Below are 13,123 nucleotides of genomic sequence, written 5' to 3' on the forward strand. Positions count from 1 at the left end.
AATGATCGAGATTGTTGATCCGGTGAGCCCCATTACGTAGACAGCCCACAGCCAAAAGCCACATCTATCGAGCTACAAATAGATGAGCAGAGGAAAAACTCGATCAAGAAATTATCAACATTCAGCATTCAAATAAGCCAGAAATATCCGGATTGGATGGCTTGGATTGGCCAATCATTCTAATTTTGGGGGAAGTGATATATTCACACCCCTTTTTCTTCTGTGGGACAGCCTCTTCTAGTGTATTTATGAGTTATGAGTTATGACTACATTTTACACTACAATGGGCTGTCTCAGGGAAGAAAAGCTGCCGATATATCATTTCCCTAAATTTTGGTTATACTCCATCATTTGATGGCCCACTGGATCAATTGACTCTTTTTTATGCTCTGCGAGTTTAAGCTTTGATTTCGAGTTGTCTTGCAAACTAAGTCAATCAAAATTCCTTTGGGTGAGTGAAAATATTGAAATATGAATGTGCTGATATCATTTCCCTTTATATACTGTGAGGAAAGAAACATGTTTGGTATATATTATGGGAAATGTTATAGCACTACTGTATTTTGATCATGGTTTTAAATTTCGACCGACCGACACCGAAATCACCCAAAACCGAAACGGTCATTTATTTCGGCCGAAATTTTGGAATTTCAGTCGAAATTTCGGTTTTTTCGAAATTTGACCCAAAAAATCAGTTTTTTTTTAATATTAATTTAATATTTCACCGAAATTTAGTATTGAATAAAATATTGGTTTTGGGTTTTGTACCAGATTTCGACCAAAATTTCAAAATTTCAAGGTTCGAAACCGAAATTTTAAACCTTGATTTTGATGAGGGCACTCCTCAATTTATTAAAAGTACAGTATGGCCCGCACCATAGGATGATCCAAACCGTCCATTAGATGGGCCACAGCCTAAATAGGTTGTGTCCCAAAAATCATTTCCATAGGTTGATCATAACCCTCCGATCTGAATGTTAGAGTTTTGATCCTAACCCTCTATAGATCGGAGGATTAGGATCAACCTACGGAAATAATTTTTGGGGTAGGCTGTGGCCCATCTAATGGACAGTTTGGATCATCTTATGGTGCGGGCCATAATGTACTTTTAAAAATGTTAGGAGTGCCCTCATCAAAATACAGTAGTGCTGATAACATTTTCCTATATTGTAGGAGATTTTATATAATGTGTGCGCCTGAAGACCTGCATTTTTTTCTGAAAGTTCATTGGCATCAATGTCTTAGGTTGATCCAAAAAGTTCATTTGATGGCCCACAATGTAAATAGGCTATCCCTGGTAATCAACTCCATAGGACGCGATCCTAAGTTCCTAACCCTTCGATCAAATAAAATATTTATAGTAAATTTCAGATGGATTAAGCCTCTCCCCTTGATCGAGACGGCTGCCTTTCGTAAACCATGATTAGTAGTTAGCATCATCCATTTTGCAAAAGGCTCACCAGCCTTAGTACAATATTTTATTAGCCCCCTGGATCAATAGCCGTGGACATTAGGAGGTGAAAGGCATTAAGGTGATTGATAGGGTGAAAAGACGGCGAGGCCATTAGATCCCGCCGCGTGTCACCCTTACACCAAAGGTAACTAATTATGATTAAGCAAAATACTAAGACACGGCTAGGCCACGTGATCCCATCACGTGTCATCTCCCCTCCACAAAAAAACTTCATCATCACAATTATAGGCAAGATTACACAACAATGCCACGTGCGCCGTCGAACCAGGGGGACATTCCAATCCAACGAAAGAAGGTTTTCTCTCTGAAATGATGAAAAGATCCACGTGACGTCTCATGAAGAGAATTTGCATGAAGATCAAAGTACAATTACACTATTAAGTCCCTAAAAAAAGGAAAGAGACCAAAGGAGGGAACTACTCTCTAAAATCAGGCAACATTAAAGGAAGCTCTAAACCGTTATTAAGACCGTTTGACCCTAAGCAAGAGAGGGAAAAAGGTGCTGGATGCCATATCCCTCCCCCCTACCCTCTACCTCCAACTCACCCACCTAAATATCAGAGAAAGAACCTATGTGTTGGGCCTGGTAAATCTGATTATACCTCAGCCATTTCTTGTTGTTCATTATATTGTTAGCCCAGAATCTGACTTGAGTGTCGGAGTGGTCGTCCGGGACCTACCCCGGACCTTCCTTACCCCTTTGTTTGTGATTGCAGACCCCAGCGAAAGCCCTCTACCCACCGCACGATCGCGAACTCTGATTCTGGAGCCATCAGTGATTACATGTAGCATTTTGGGGGCCCCAATAGTTGTCTTTTGATTTCCACAAAGAAGCGGGAATGAATAGGCGGAAAGAATAAGCTGGAGTCTCTGAACCTGAAGAGACTCCCTCACTTAAAACAAGCATTAAAAGCCTTAAGTCTCTCCAAAAAAGAATGTATCCTGAGTGGAAGAACTCAATCAAGCCCACCTGATTCAAGTTGAACATGAGGATAACGGTGAAAAGGAGATCCTGGAACTTGGAAAATCAAATTGGCAAGAAGTTCCCAAGAAAACCTGGCCAAAGCGCTCACAAAGAGCCCATCACACCCCTTCAAAGTTAGATGATTATGTAATTCAGAAGTATTGAATTTTGTTCTCTTAGGCTTAGTGCTTGTCGCTCATATTTGTAGAGCCTTGGTTCCCCCCTCTTGCTTGTTCCGAGTTAGGGTTGGTTTTGTGATCTTATTCTTCTGTCTTTTTCTATTTCTAATAAATCGGCAACCCCTACCGTTAAACCGCAGCTTACCCATAATATAAAAAAAGGGATCAACAGTAACATATGAAGTACACATATATTAGATCGAGACCGTTGATCTGTAGAACTTCACTGGTGATTGCACGCATCCTTAGGGATTAGTCTTGCCCTAAAATAGGGTGGGAATACCGTATTGCATAAAAAAAATAAAAAAATATCCTATATGTACTCGTATATGAGTACAAAAAATCAACGATTTAGATTTTCTTTGTGGAATCCTTAACCCTGTACGATGTATACAGTCTTAGGATCATTGGATCAAGGTCATTTATATAGAATTTGGCTGGGATTATGTTTATCTCGTTTTTATCAACGGATCTGATCAGGCATACGAGGCACAAGTGTTCCCAATGAATATCCTTTAGCAAGGAAGCCTAATGGTCAGTCTTTTTAGTGTCCGTTGATAACATGCTATTCAACTTATGCATCTCAATAATTTCAGATAAGTAAATGGCAGAGAAGAGTTACGAAAATTTTTGAACAAAGGACAACATCCCACTTTATTGTTCTGGGTCCAAATACCTTCTTACATGAGCATACAAAATAGTAAACGCAACAACATCTATCTAATACAAAACGATTAAATGATACCCAGAAGACATCAGATGGTCTTTTACTGGGACTCCCAAACGTGCAAAAGAAAAGAAAACACAACCCTTAGAAATTCTCGACTGTAATATTTCGTTTCAACCAGAGATTTCAATGGCTTTCACTTCAGCCTTCTTGATTTCTTCCTTGGGAACAGTAACAGTTAGCACCCCGTTCTCCATAGCAGCCTTCACCTCATTCACCTTCGCATTCTCCGGCAATCGGAATCGCCTCATGAATTTGCCGCTGCTCCTCTCCACACGATGCCATTTATCGTTCTTTTCTTCGCTCTCTTTGCTCCTCTCTCCGCTTATCTGAAGCACTCTCCCCTCTTCTACCTCCACCTTCACCTCTTCCTTCTTAAGCCCTGGAAGATCAGCTTTGAAAACATGGGCTTCAGGGGTTTCCTTCCAATCGATCTGTGTGTTAGCGAATGCAGAGGTTTCGCTTGCAAAATTGGAACGAGGGGCTGTTGCGAGGGTGTTGTTGAAGGGGAATCCCTCGAATGGGTCCCAGATATCGAGAGAGAAAGGGTCAAAGACGTTGGTTCTTCGGCCGAAGAAGCTTGGGATGATCGACATCGTTGTTGTTGTTATAAAGAAGACAAACAGAACCTGAGAATTAATTCAGGGAAAGGAAAATGAGAATGTAAAGAAGACTTTGATCTCAAATTGGAAAGCGAGATTTGAGTTTCTAATGTTATACCTTATAGGCTTCAGGCGAGTGGTATTTATAGGGACGGGAAGGGTCTATTTTGTAATTGCGCCTCAAGGTTCGCGATGTTTCGTGGTAAAGGTTCTCTTATTTCTGGAATTCTCTTTACCCTTCCCGTTTCTTCTCCTACTTTTTATATTCCAGACTTATCCTCACATTTTAATATTCTATATTCGTAGAGCCTGAAAATCAGCCTTTCACTTTTTTTTATAGACGGCTTAGATTAATCCCACTAAAAATCAGGTCTTTTAATCTCAACCTTTCATAAAAAAAAAAAAACTGATGAAGAGTGTTAAACATCTCCACCATCATGGTTTCTTGATTTTCTCGTTCTCCATGGGAAGCCATGTATGGAACGTAGCAGAGCTCTTATCCCACCTAGCTTAGCCGAAATCGCAGAGAAGGGGTTGAGGTTGATCAGTGTCAACACCGATCGGACTAAACCTTCGAATCCACAAAGAACAAGTAACAATACAAGAAGAATGTCTTCTCCCTTTTAAATTTCAACAAACTAAAGGGTTAAAAATCGTGCAACGACCCTTGCAAGTAGGTTTTTATAAACCTCAACCTCTTTTATATCCTACTATAACTCAAATACATATTCCTATTTTAACTCAATTTTCCATCCTAAACAACTTACGTTTGGTTGCCGAAATTTTTTATATTCTTGGGACTGTTGTGGAATTTCCGCAGGAAACCCACGTTTGGTTGGTGGGCCCAAAATAACCCCGCATGAAAGCCCAGGAAGAAAACAAAATACTCTCAGGAACCAAAATAATCTCAAGAACAAAAAATAAGCTTGCAGAAGATTTTTTTTCTTCTTCCCAACAGTTCAAACAACCAAACAAAGCTTTTTCCCACCATAGTCCGGTCAACCAAACATGAGATATTTACCGGGATACTTCCAAGGAGTTATTTTTCACACCAATCTCTCAGGAAGTTTTTTGTCCCACAAAAATCCTGAGAACCAAAAAAATTCCTGCAACCAAATGTTCCCAGTAAATTTTTTTATCCCAGGAGCTTTTTAATCCCAACAGTGAAGTCGACGGGATTTACTAGGTTTTTTTTTCTCCTACAATTCCTAAAATTCCTGCGAAAATTTAGGGGTGCAATTACCAAATATGGGAAGGGAGGAGAGAGAGAGAAAGAGAGAAGACATCATTCCCTAGGAAAGAAAAAGAGGGGACAAGGAGTCCATGTCATATTCATAAGCAATCATTACAAGAGTGAGATTAAAAAAATTCTAGTGCTAACAGGCAACCAAACATATGATGGGATGAAAATTTTACTAAAAACTTCCTAGGTTTTAAATTTTACCGGCAACCAAATAGACTTTAACTAGATAAAGAAATTAGAAATGCATTGCCAAGAAACAAGTTGCTTTCTTTTTTCTCTTGATTTTAGAAAGAGCCATGTGATACTTTTGGGAAATTTTGGAAATTTCCAAAATGGCATGCCTTGTAGGCCACGTCAGCCTCGACAGTAAACCCAATTGGAAATTAAATCAGGTTGGCTTTCACCAACCATAACCTAATGATGCAGGTGCTAACCCAAACCAACCCAAAGAAAGTGCCAATCCAACACTAACTAAAATCGATAAAGAGCGGGCAGATTTCTGGCAACACACATAGCCAATGCGGGAGCCCTTTCTCTCATTTTTGCAATGCTCCCTTTAGTCTGGCATTCCTCCTAATATATACATCGTCATTGTAATTGTATTTCTCTAATCTTTTGTATTTTCTCTTATTTTTCTTTAAGATAAACAAATATGATCCAACAGAACTCTTCCAAAAAATCAAAAGAGGGAAAAGGTATATCACATAGTATGGTAGACACCTCCAACGATGGCGTCAATAAGATGCTAAGCACTGAAACCTATGAAAAAACTGAGTCTTAAAACATTTCAAACCTAAATTCTAGCAGTCATAATCCTAGTGTTGGAATATATCTGAGATCATTGGTTTATTGAATGGTAGATTGGACAGGTAGTGTAGATTAAGCAACTAATATCGATTTGGATACTATTGAAGATTAGGTTAATCTTTATTTAGTTATTTTCATTCTTATCATTGAATTTTTCTAAATCTTCTTATTTATAACTCTCTTTACCTTCTTATTCAATTAAAGAGAAGGTAAAGAGAGTTTTTTTTTTTTTTTTCCTTTTCAAAAAAAAAACTCTCTTTACCTTCTCTTTAATTGAATCAAAATTAATAGATACTTTTCAATTTTATCACATATAGGGATCTCTAGATCTTAAAGAAAAAAACTTAGAAAATTCTCTCTTTTTTTTTCTTTTTTTTTTTGGTAAGTAAGATGGGTTAGGCAGGACCCCAACCAGATATATTCAACCAAAAGAAAAGAATTACAAGGGGCGGGGGGCGGGGGGCGGGGGGGTGGGGGGGGGCACAAGGGGCAGACAACCAAAATAAACATGTGAGACTTGGGGAGACTCTCCCATTACAATAAGATTTGAACAAACTTTAGGAGTCATCCCAGAAACATCCTTCAGGGTGATTTCAGAGAGCAAAGTGAGGATTTGTTCTATAGGGATGTCTTCTCCCTTGCAGCTACTATAAAGATTTGAACAAACCAGCGTAGAAAATTCTCGACGCTCACATAATCATAATGTGAGGTCGATCTGGTCTTTGTCTTAGAATCATTGTTATTGAGTTTCCCCATCTAAAAGAGAAGAAAAGCTACTAAAGTGGTTTAAGAAATGATCCCGCATGCATAGACTGGTTTGAGGAGGTGGATTTGGTACCGAATGTTGGGATTCTAAATCCCATAATCAAAACCTGAATAGGTCGGTTCTCTACCAAGTAATTTACAAGTCCTTAATCACAAATTTTCAAATCCATGTGGCAACTTCAGATTCTGAGGGTGCGATGTTAGAATCAGGATGAACAGAAGACAAATTCTCCTCCACATTTATATTATTCTCAGTTTCTTTGTAAGGTAAACGAAAAAGAAAGTTGTATCGGATGAATTTTCTGCATTTCCTGCACATTATTTGTAGGGTGCTGTAAATACAATGATGATGATAAACTTTAGCCAAAGGACCATATTTCACTTTGTAACATGACAATGGCTCAAATAGTAAATAGATCCATTAGCACACATTATGTGAGCGTGTATGAATTATTGGAATTAATCTCACATTAATTAATAATCATAAAAGAAGAAATGAAATTTGAATTGGAAAGCAAATGAAATTGAGGATAAACCCTTAATATATTTTTCCATACAAAATAGAAATTTACACTACAACAATCCATTGATGAAGATAAAATGATACTTTACAAATAAAAGCACCAATCTATCTTGCAACACTTGTTCTTATTATCCTTTAAGATAGAAAAACAAAACACGACCATAAATCACCATTTACTAAGACTCTATATAGACATATTTCTCGTTTCAACTTTCAACCAGAGATTTCAATGGCTTTGACTTGGGGCTGCTTGTCTTCTTCCTTGGGAACAGTAACAGTGAGCACCCCATTCTCCATAGCAGCCTTCACCTCATTCACCTTTGCATTCTCCGGCAATCGGAATCGCCTCAAGAATTTGCCGCTGCTCCTCTCCACACGATGCCATTTGTCCTTCTTTTCTTCGCTCTCTTTGCTCCTCTCTCCGCTTATCTGAAGCACTCTCCCCTGTTCCACCTCCACCTTCACTTCTTCCTTCTTAAGCCCAGGAAGATCGGCTTTGAATACATGGGCTTCAGGGGTTTCCTTCCAATCTATCTGTGTGTTTGCGAATGCAGAGGTTTCGCTTGCAAAATTGGAACGAGGGGCAGTTGCGAGGGTGTTGTTGAAGGGGAATCCCTCAAAGGAGTCCCATCTGTCCAGAGAGAAGGGATCGAAGACGTTGGTTCTTCGGCCAAAAAAGCTTGGAATGATCGACATCTTTGTTGCTATTAAGTAGACAAACAGAAGCTGAGAATTAATTCAGGAAAAGGAAAACGAGAATTTAGAGACTCTTTGATCTCAAATTGGAACCCGAGACTTTGATCGAGGAACTTGATGATGTTATTATACCTTATGGGCTTGGGGCTAGTGGTATTTATAGGGACGGGAAGGGTCTAATTTTGTAATTGCGCCAGAAGGTTCGCGATAAAGCTTCTTCTTTCTCGAATTCTCTTTATCTTTCCCGTTGCTTCTTTTACTTTCTAGAATTCTCTTTATCTATTTAAAATGCGGGCCCAAGTTTGCCATAAACCGACATCCTTTAATAGAGGTTTTATACGCAGAGTGAGTCGTGAAGCCCGCATTGTTCAGAAAGTACAGTGGGCCCACTTCATAGAATGATCGAAACCGTTCATTTGATTGGTCACTGCGTAAATAAGCCTTACCTCGTAAATCATCTCTATAAAATGATCCTAACCCCCCGACTGCATACTATAGAAATCTCTACAGATTGGAGGCTTAGGATCATTGTATGGAGATGATTTTTCGGGAACGGCCTATTTACATTGTGGCCCATCATATGAATGGTTTGGATCATTCTAAAAGGTGGGCCCATTGTACTTTGTGAAAATCCGATTCACATCAATAAAATCTCCCTTTTAACATATTTTTAAGCTGTTGATTTATACCAGATTTTTTTATGGTTTGAGGGCGTGAAGTATTTTTCAAAAGCTAGAGTGGGTCCCACTTCATAGGTTAATCCAAACCACTCATTAGTTGGGCCACAACGTAAATAGGCTGCACCCCGAAAATCATCTCCATATGATGATCCTAACCCTCCAATCCAATAATCACTTTGGGAGATGATTTAGCCCCTGTTCGTTTGGGATTGTAGCAGCCGATTCTGGCGTCCGATTGTGATTATCGGACTCAAAATTAGAGTCCAATAATCACAATCGGATGCCACAATCTCAAACAAACAGGGATTTAACGTTTAATCTTGAGTCCAATAATCAATTTTGGACCCACAAGCAGTTTCAAAATCCAAAATGAAAGTTTATGAAAAGAGGCCCGTAGTACAAGTCTGTTACTAAGACCCTGTTCGTTAAAGATTATGGCAACCGGTTGCTGAGTCCAAAATCAATTACTGGGCTCAAAATTAAGGCACTTTTCGTTTCAGATTGTGATAACCAATGGTGAGGGCCTCAACCCATTATTGGTCAACGTAATTCCTGAGCCCAATAATTGGTTTTGGAATCATAATCGGTTCCCATAATCTCAAACAAACATGGCATAATAGTCTAAGATCATAACTTCAACCACAGCTAAATGGATCACTTGCCCATCCACTTCATTTTATCCGATGTGGGACTATTTGCTTTTGCTTGGAACCCCAACAATCTCCCCCTCCACGTGGAAACAACGTGGACAATCTCGTCCCTCCATGTGGCGGTAACATGGGAACTCCGAGATATTACACCATTTCCGAGATCTTCCCCGAGGGCCATTCACGTCCTCGGAGGCAAACCAGGGTGACCACGCCCTGAGCTCTGACACCATTTGTAAGGAATTTAACAGAGTAGAACTCACCCCTAAAAGTTAGATGTTAGAGGGAGGGTGCTCATGCCCTTATAACCCATCGACATCCACTTCATTTTATCCGATGTGGGACTATTTGCTTTTGCGTGGAGTCCCAACAGTTTTTGCTACCTTGAAATCACAGTTCTTTATATGGTCAAATGTCAAAGTCATTTGCATATGTCCACTTTAGGAGGGGCACCTGCATGGCACAACATGAAGGATTATTCACAAACAAAATTGAATACATTGCTGCAAAAAAGGACCTCGGATTGTGCTCTTGAAAGATTGAAGCTCACTTCGATTCTGATTTGGGTTAAATTTCCAGGGCTTCATATAAAGTTCTGAACGAAGGTTGGTCTTAGCAAGCTTGCCAGTACAATTGATATGCCATTATATATGGATACTCCTACAGCTGAGCGCTCGAGATTGAACTATTCATGGGTTTTCATTGAAGTTAATGCTGGAATATATCTCCCTAAAATCATTCATATAGGTACTCCTAGAGGGCCGGTTCAACAGACCGTTGAGTATGATTGGCTTCCTTCATCATTTTCCAACTGCAAAGATTTCATTCACACATCAGCTAGATGCCCCATTGTTCTAAAAGAAAAATAAATCAAGTAGCAAAACGGATCAAGTTCATGGAGCAGAATCTCAGAAAAATTCTAAAAATGTGGCTGCTGATGTTAGAAAATCTAAGTGTAAGTTAATTCAAAATTGTTTAGAAAAAGAAGAGCAGGTCCCTGAAGGGGTTAGCATAGAAAGTAATTTCAGCCTTCTGGCAAATCTTGAGCAAGAGAGCAGTTTATCAAAAATAGGGGGTTCCCTGAAGCCCCAAGTGAGATATATATCAACAACAACACTACCAAAGAATCTGAAGAAAAACTAGAATACTAAGACTCTCTAGTTGAAAACTCTGCATCTGAATACTCCTCCAAAAGAAGAGTTGGAATAGGAAGATGGTGAAGAAGAACACCCCCCAACAGAAGAAAAAAAGAAATCCACCATCAAAGGAAAACTGAATCTCCAAAGTTCCAGAAATTGAGGAAGAGCATGAAAGCAAGGAAATTTAGCCACAAGATGAAAGAAGTCTTGGATCACTAGGGGCTTAATCTCATGAGTGTTGTCTGGATCTAGAATTCTTGTGTATTCTCTCTTCTCTTGCTTGTTTTAAGTTTTGACTTCAAGTATATCATGTCCTTGGTTGTTATGCCTCCTTCCTTAGTCATTGTTCTAAGGATTGGGATGTGGTCTTGTTTCTTTTATTATATCATCTTTTTTTATTTGTTATACTTGTACTGGTCCGCCTAACTCCGTCTCACCGATAAAAAAAATTGAATACATTGGATAAAATTCTATATAATTTTCTACATTTATATTTTTGAGCTCCATGTAAAACAAATACTCCCACTTTCTTTTTAAAAGTTCTAAATTTGTTTGACCGACTTTCTTTTTAAAAGTTTTATATTTGTTTGACGGTAAAGTCAGCAACAATTTGCAGACCAAACTTGTTCCACATGTGTAAGGCAGTTTGCTCTTAGCCAAAGAGGAGACCAACAATATTATGTGACAAAGATCAATGGTACTCAATGGTACTCAAAAACTCAAGAAGGATGGGCCACACAGGCGCACTTTTTCAGCAGATTTTGTCTTCATTCACGAGGTGGTTGCTCTCACATGCAACATCCCATCCACGAAATGCCTAGCGAAGCCCTTCTTTTTATATGTTTTTCTTTTTGCTAGGTTTTCCTGTTTTTGGTCCATGTACTTCCCACTTAGAATTTTCTTTTATAAAACAAATGTTAAAACTTTGAGGAGCTCCATCTGTTATCAGTGCCATCATAAATGCACTTAGGATGAGGTGGATCCAATGGCACGAACCCTGTAGCCGTTTTCTACAAGGGCTCCTGTGAGTTTAGAATCCTCGTTAAACTTTAAACAAAAGGTTTACTGACTCTATAACAAATGTCTTACTTTGAGCCAAGGTTTATTGACCCATCACATTGAACGATAAAAAAAAAAAGATGAAAAATATTAATGGGAAATGATATCAACACTCATATGTTTTAATAAGAGGCGCTTAAGTCTCTTGTCTTTTAGTATTTAAAGGGCCTGAAAGAGCATTTTGAAAACTGTAATATATCTCTGACAACCCTTAAAATACTAAAAGACAAGAGACTTGAGCGCCTCTTATTAAAACATGTGAGTGTTGATATCATTTCCCATATTTGAAAATATTCGAAGGGTGTCCTAAATATCTAGATGACCAACTTTGACCAACACCCCAATTGAATCAATGACCCCAACTACCTTACATTCAGTGGGTGGGCATGAATGATCTTTGTTAATGGAATGAATCCGAAAATGAAAATAATGAGAAGAAGACGAAATGAAATTTGAAGAGATCACATACTAAAGTCTTACTATATCAATCTATTACACCAATATAAGATGAGACTCAGAATCACTAATCTATCTTGTAATAGCTTTTCTAATTGGGTCCACTAAAACATGTAATAGAAGATAAAATCCAAATAGTAACATGTTCAACCGGAGATTTCAATGGCTTTGACTTGTGGCTTCTGGAGCTCCTCTTTCGGAACAGTAACCGTGAGCACCCCGTTCTCCATAGCAGCCTTCACCTCATTCACCTTAGCATTCTCTGGCAATCGGAATCGCCTTAAGAATTTACCGCTGCTCCTCTCCACCCTATGCCATTTGTCCTTCTTCTCTTCGCTCTCTTTGCTCCTCTCTCCGCTTATCTGAAGCACTCTCCCTTCTTCAACCTCTACCTTCACTTCTTCCTTGTTAATCCCTGGAAGATCAGCTTTGAAAACATGGGCTTCAGGGGTTTCCTTCCAATCAATCTGTGTGTTAGCAAATGCAGAGGTTTCGCTTGCGAAATTGGAACGAGGGGCTGTTGTGAGGGTGTTGTTGAAAGGGAATCCCTCAAAGGGGTCCCATATGTCCAGAGAGAAGGGATCGAAGACGTTGGTTCTTCGGCCGAAGAAGCTTGGGATGATCGACATCTTCGTTGCTATAGAATTAGAAACAAAGGCTGATACTGAATTCAGAAAAAGGGAACTGAGATTGTAAAAGAGATTGAATTTTGGATGAGAAAGCCTACAAAGTGAAACACAAATCGATTGACTTTCAACTGCTGTTTAGCAGCCGCGAGGATAAAGGTATTTATAGAATTATAGGAACGGAAAGGGCCAATGTTGTAATTTCACGAGAAGGTTCTCGATTTTTCTCGCGAGAAGGCTCGATTCTCGAATTCTTTCTCTTCACGCGAGAAACATCGACAACCTTCTCGTGGTTATCCCGTTTTTATCTTGTTTCTTGTTTTAAAAAAGAGAAATGATATTTACGCACCTTTTATCACCAGGGACACCCATTTGCCAGTGTACCTTGCAATCAAAGCCTCTGGATATTTCTGACATAAAGTACATGAGCCCCTTTTTTGCCATTGATACACTGGGTGTCCCTTTAAAAAAATCTTCACTTTTTAGGGTTTTCACTTTTACTTGGCTCTGTTCACTTGCGTTCCCGGGGAAGCAAA

General features: G+C 39.1%; 3 protein-coding genes across 3 annotated transcripts; all 3 read right to left on the reverse strand.

Annotated features, from left to right (window-relative positions):
- Positions 1-3,244: 3,244 nt before the first annotated feature.
- LOC143862029 (17.8 kDa class I heat shock protein-like) lies at positions 3,245-4,084 on the reverse strand. Its single transcript, XM_077373021.1, has one exon. The coding sequence runs from the start codon at positions 3,938-3,940 to the stop codon at positions 3,458-3,460; it is 483 nt and encodes a 160-aa protein (XP_077229136.1). The 5' UTR covers positions 3,941-4,084; the 3' UTR covers positions 3,245-3,457.
- A 3,201-nt stretch (positions 4,085-7,285) lies between these two features.
- Positions 7,286-8,123, reverse strand: LOC143861475 (17.8 kDa class I heat shock protein-like). The gene has a single exon (XM_077372403.1). It carries the CDS (start codon positions 7,978-7,980, stop codon positions 7,498-7,500), a length of 483 nt encoding a protein of 160 aa, XP_077228518.1. The 5' UTR covers positions 7,981-8,123; the 3' UTR covers positions 7,286-7,497.
- A 3,809-nt stretch (positions 8,124-11,932) lies between these two features.
- LOC143860522 (17.8 kDa class I heat shock protein-like) lies at positions 11,933-12,735 on the reverse strand. The gene has a single exon (XM_077371202.1). The coding sequence runs from the start codon at positions 12,588-12,590 to the stop codon at positions 12,108-12,110; it is 483 nt and encodes a 160-aa protein (XP_077227317.1). The 5' UTR covers positions 12,591-12,735; the 3' UTR covers positions 11,933-12,107.
- Between the last annotated feature and the right edge of the window lie 388 nt (positions 12,736-13,123).

This window comes from Tasmannia lanceolata, unplaced genomic scaffold, assembly GCF_043159265.1.
Source record: "Tasmannia lanceolata isolate RefF3 unplaced genomic scaffold, GAP_Taslan_0.1 ptg000037l, whole genome shotgun sequence".
Taxonomy (NCBI): domain Eukaryota; kingdom Viridiplantae; phylum Streptophyta; class Magnoliopsida; order Canellales; family Winteraceae; genus Tasmannia; species Tasmannia lanceolata.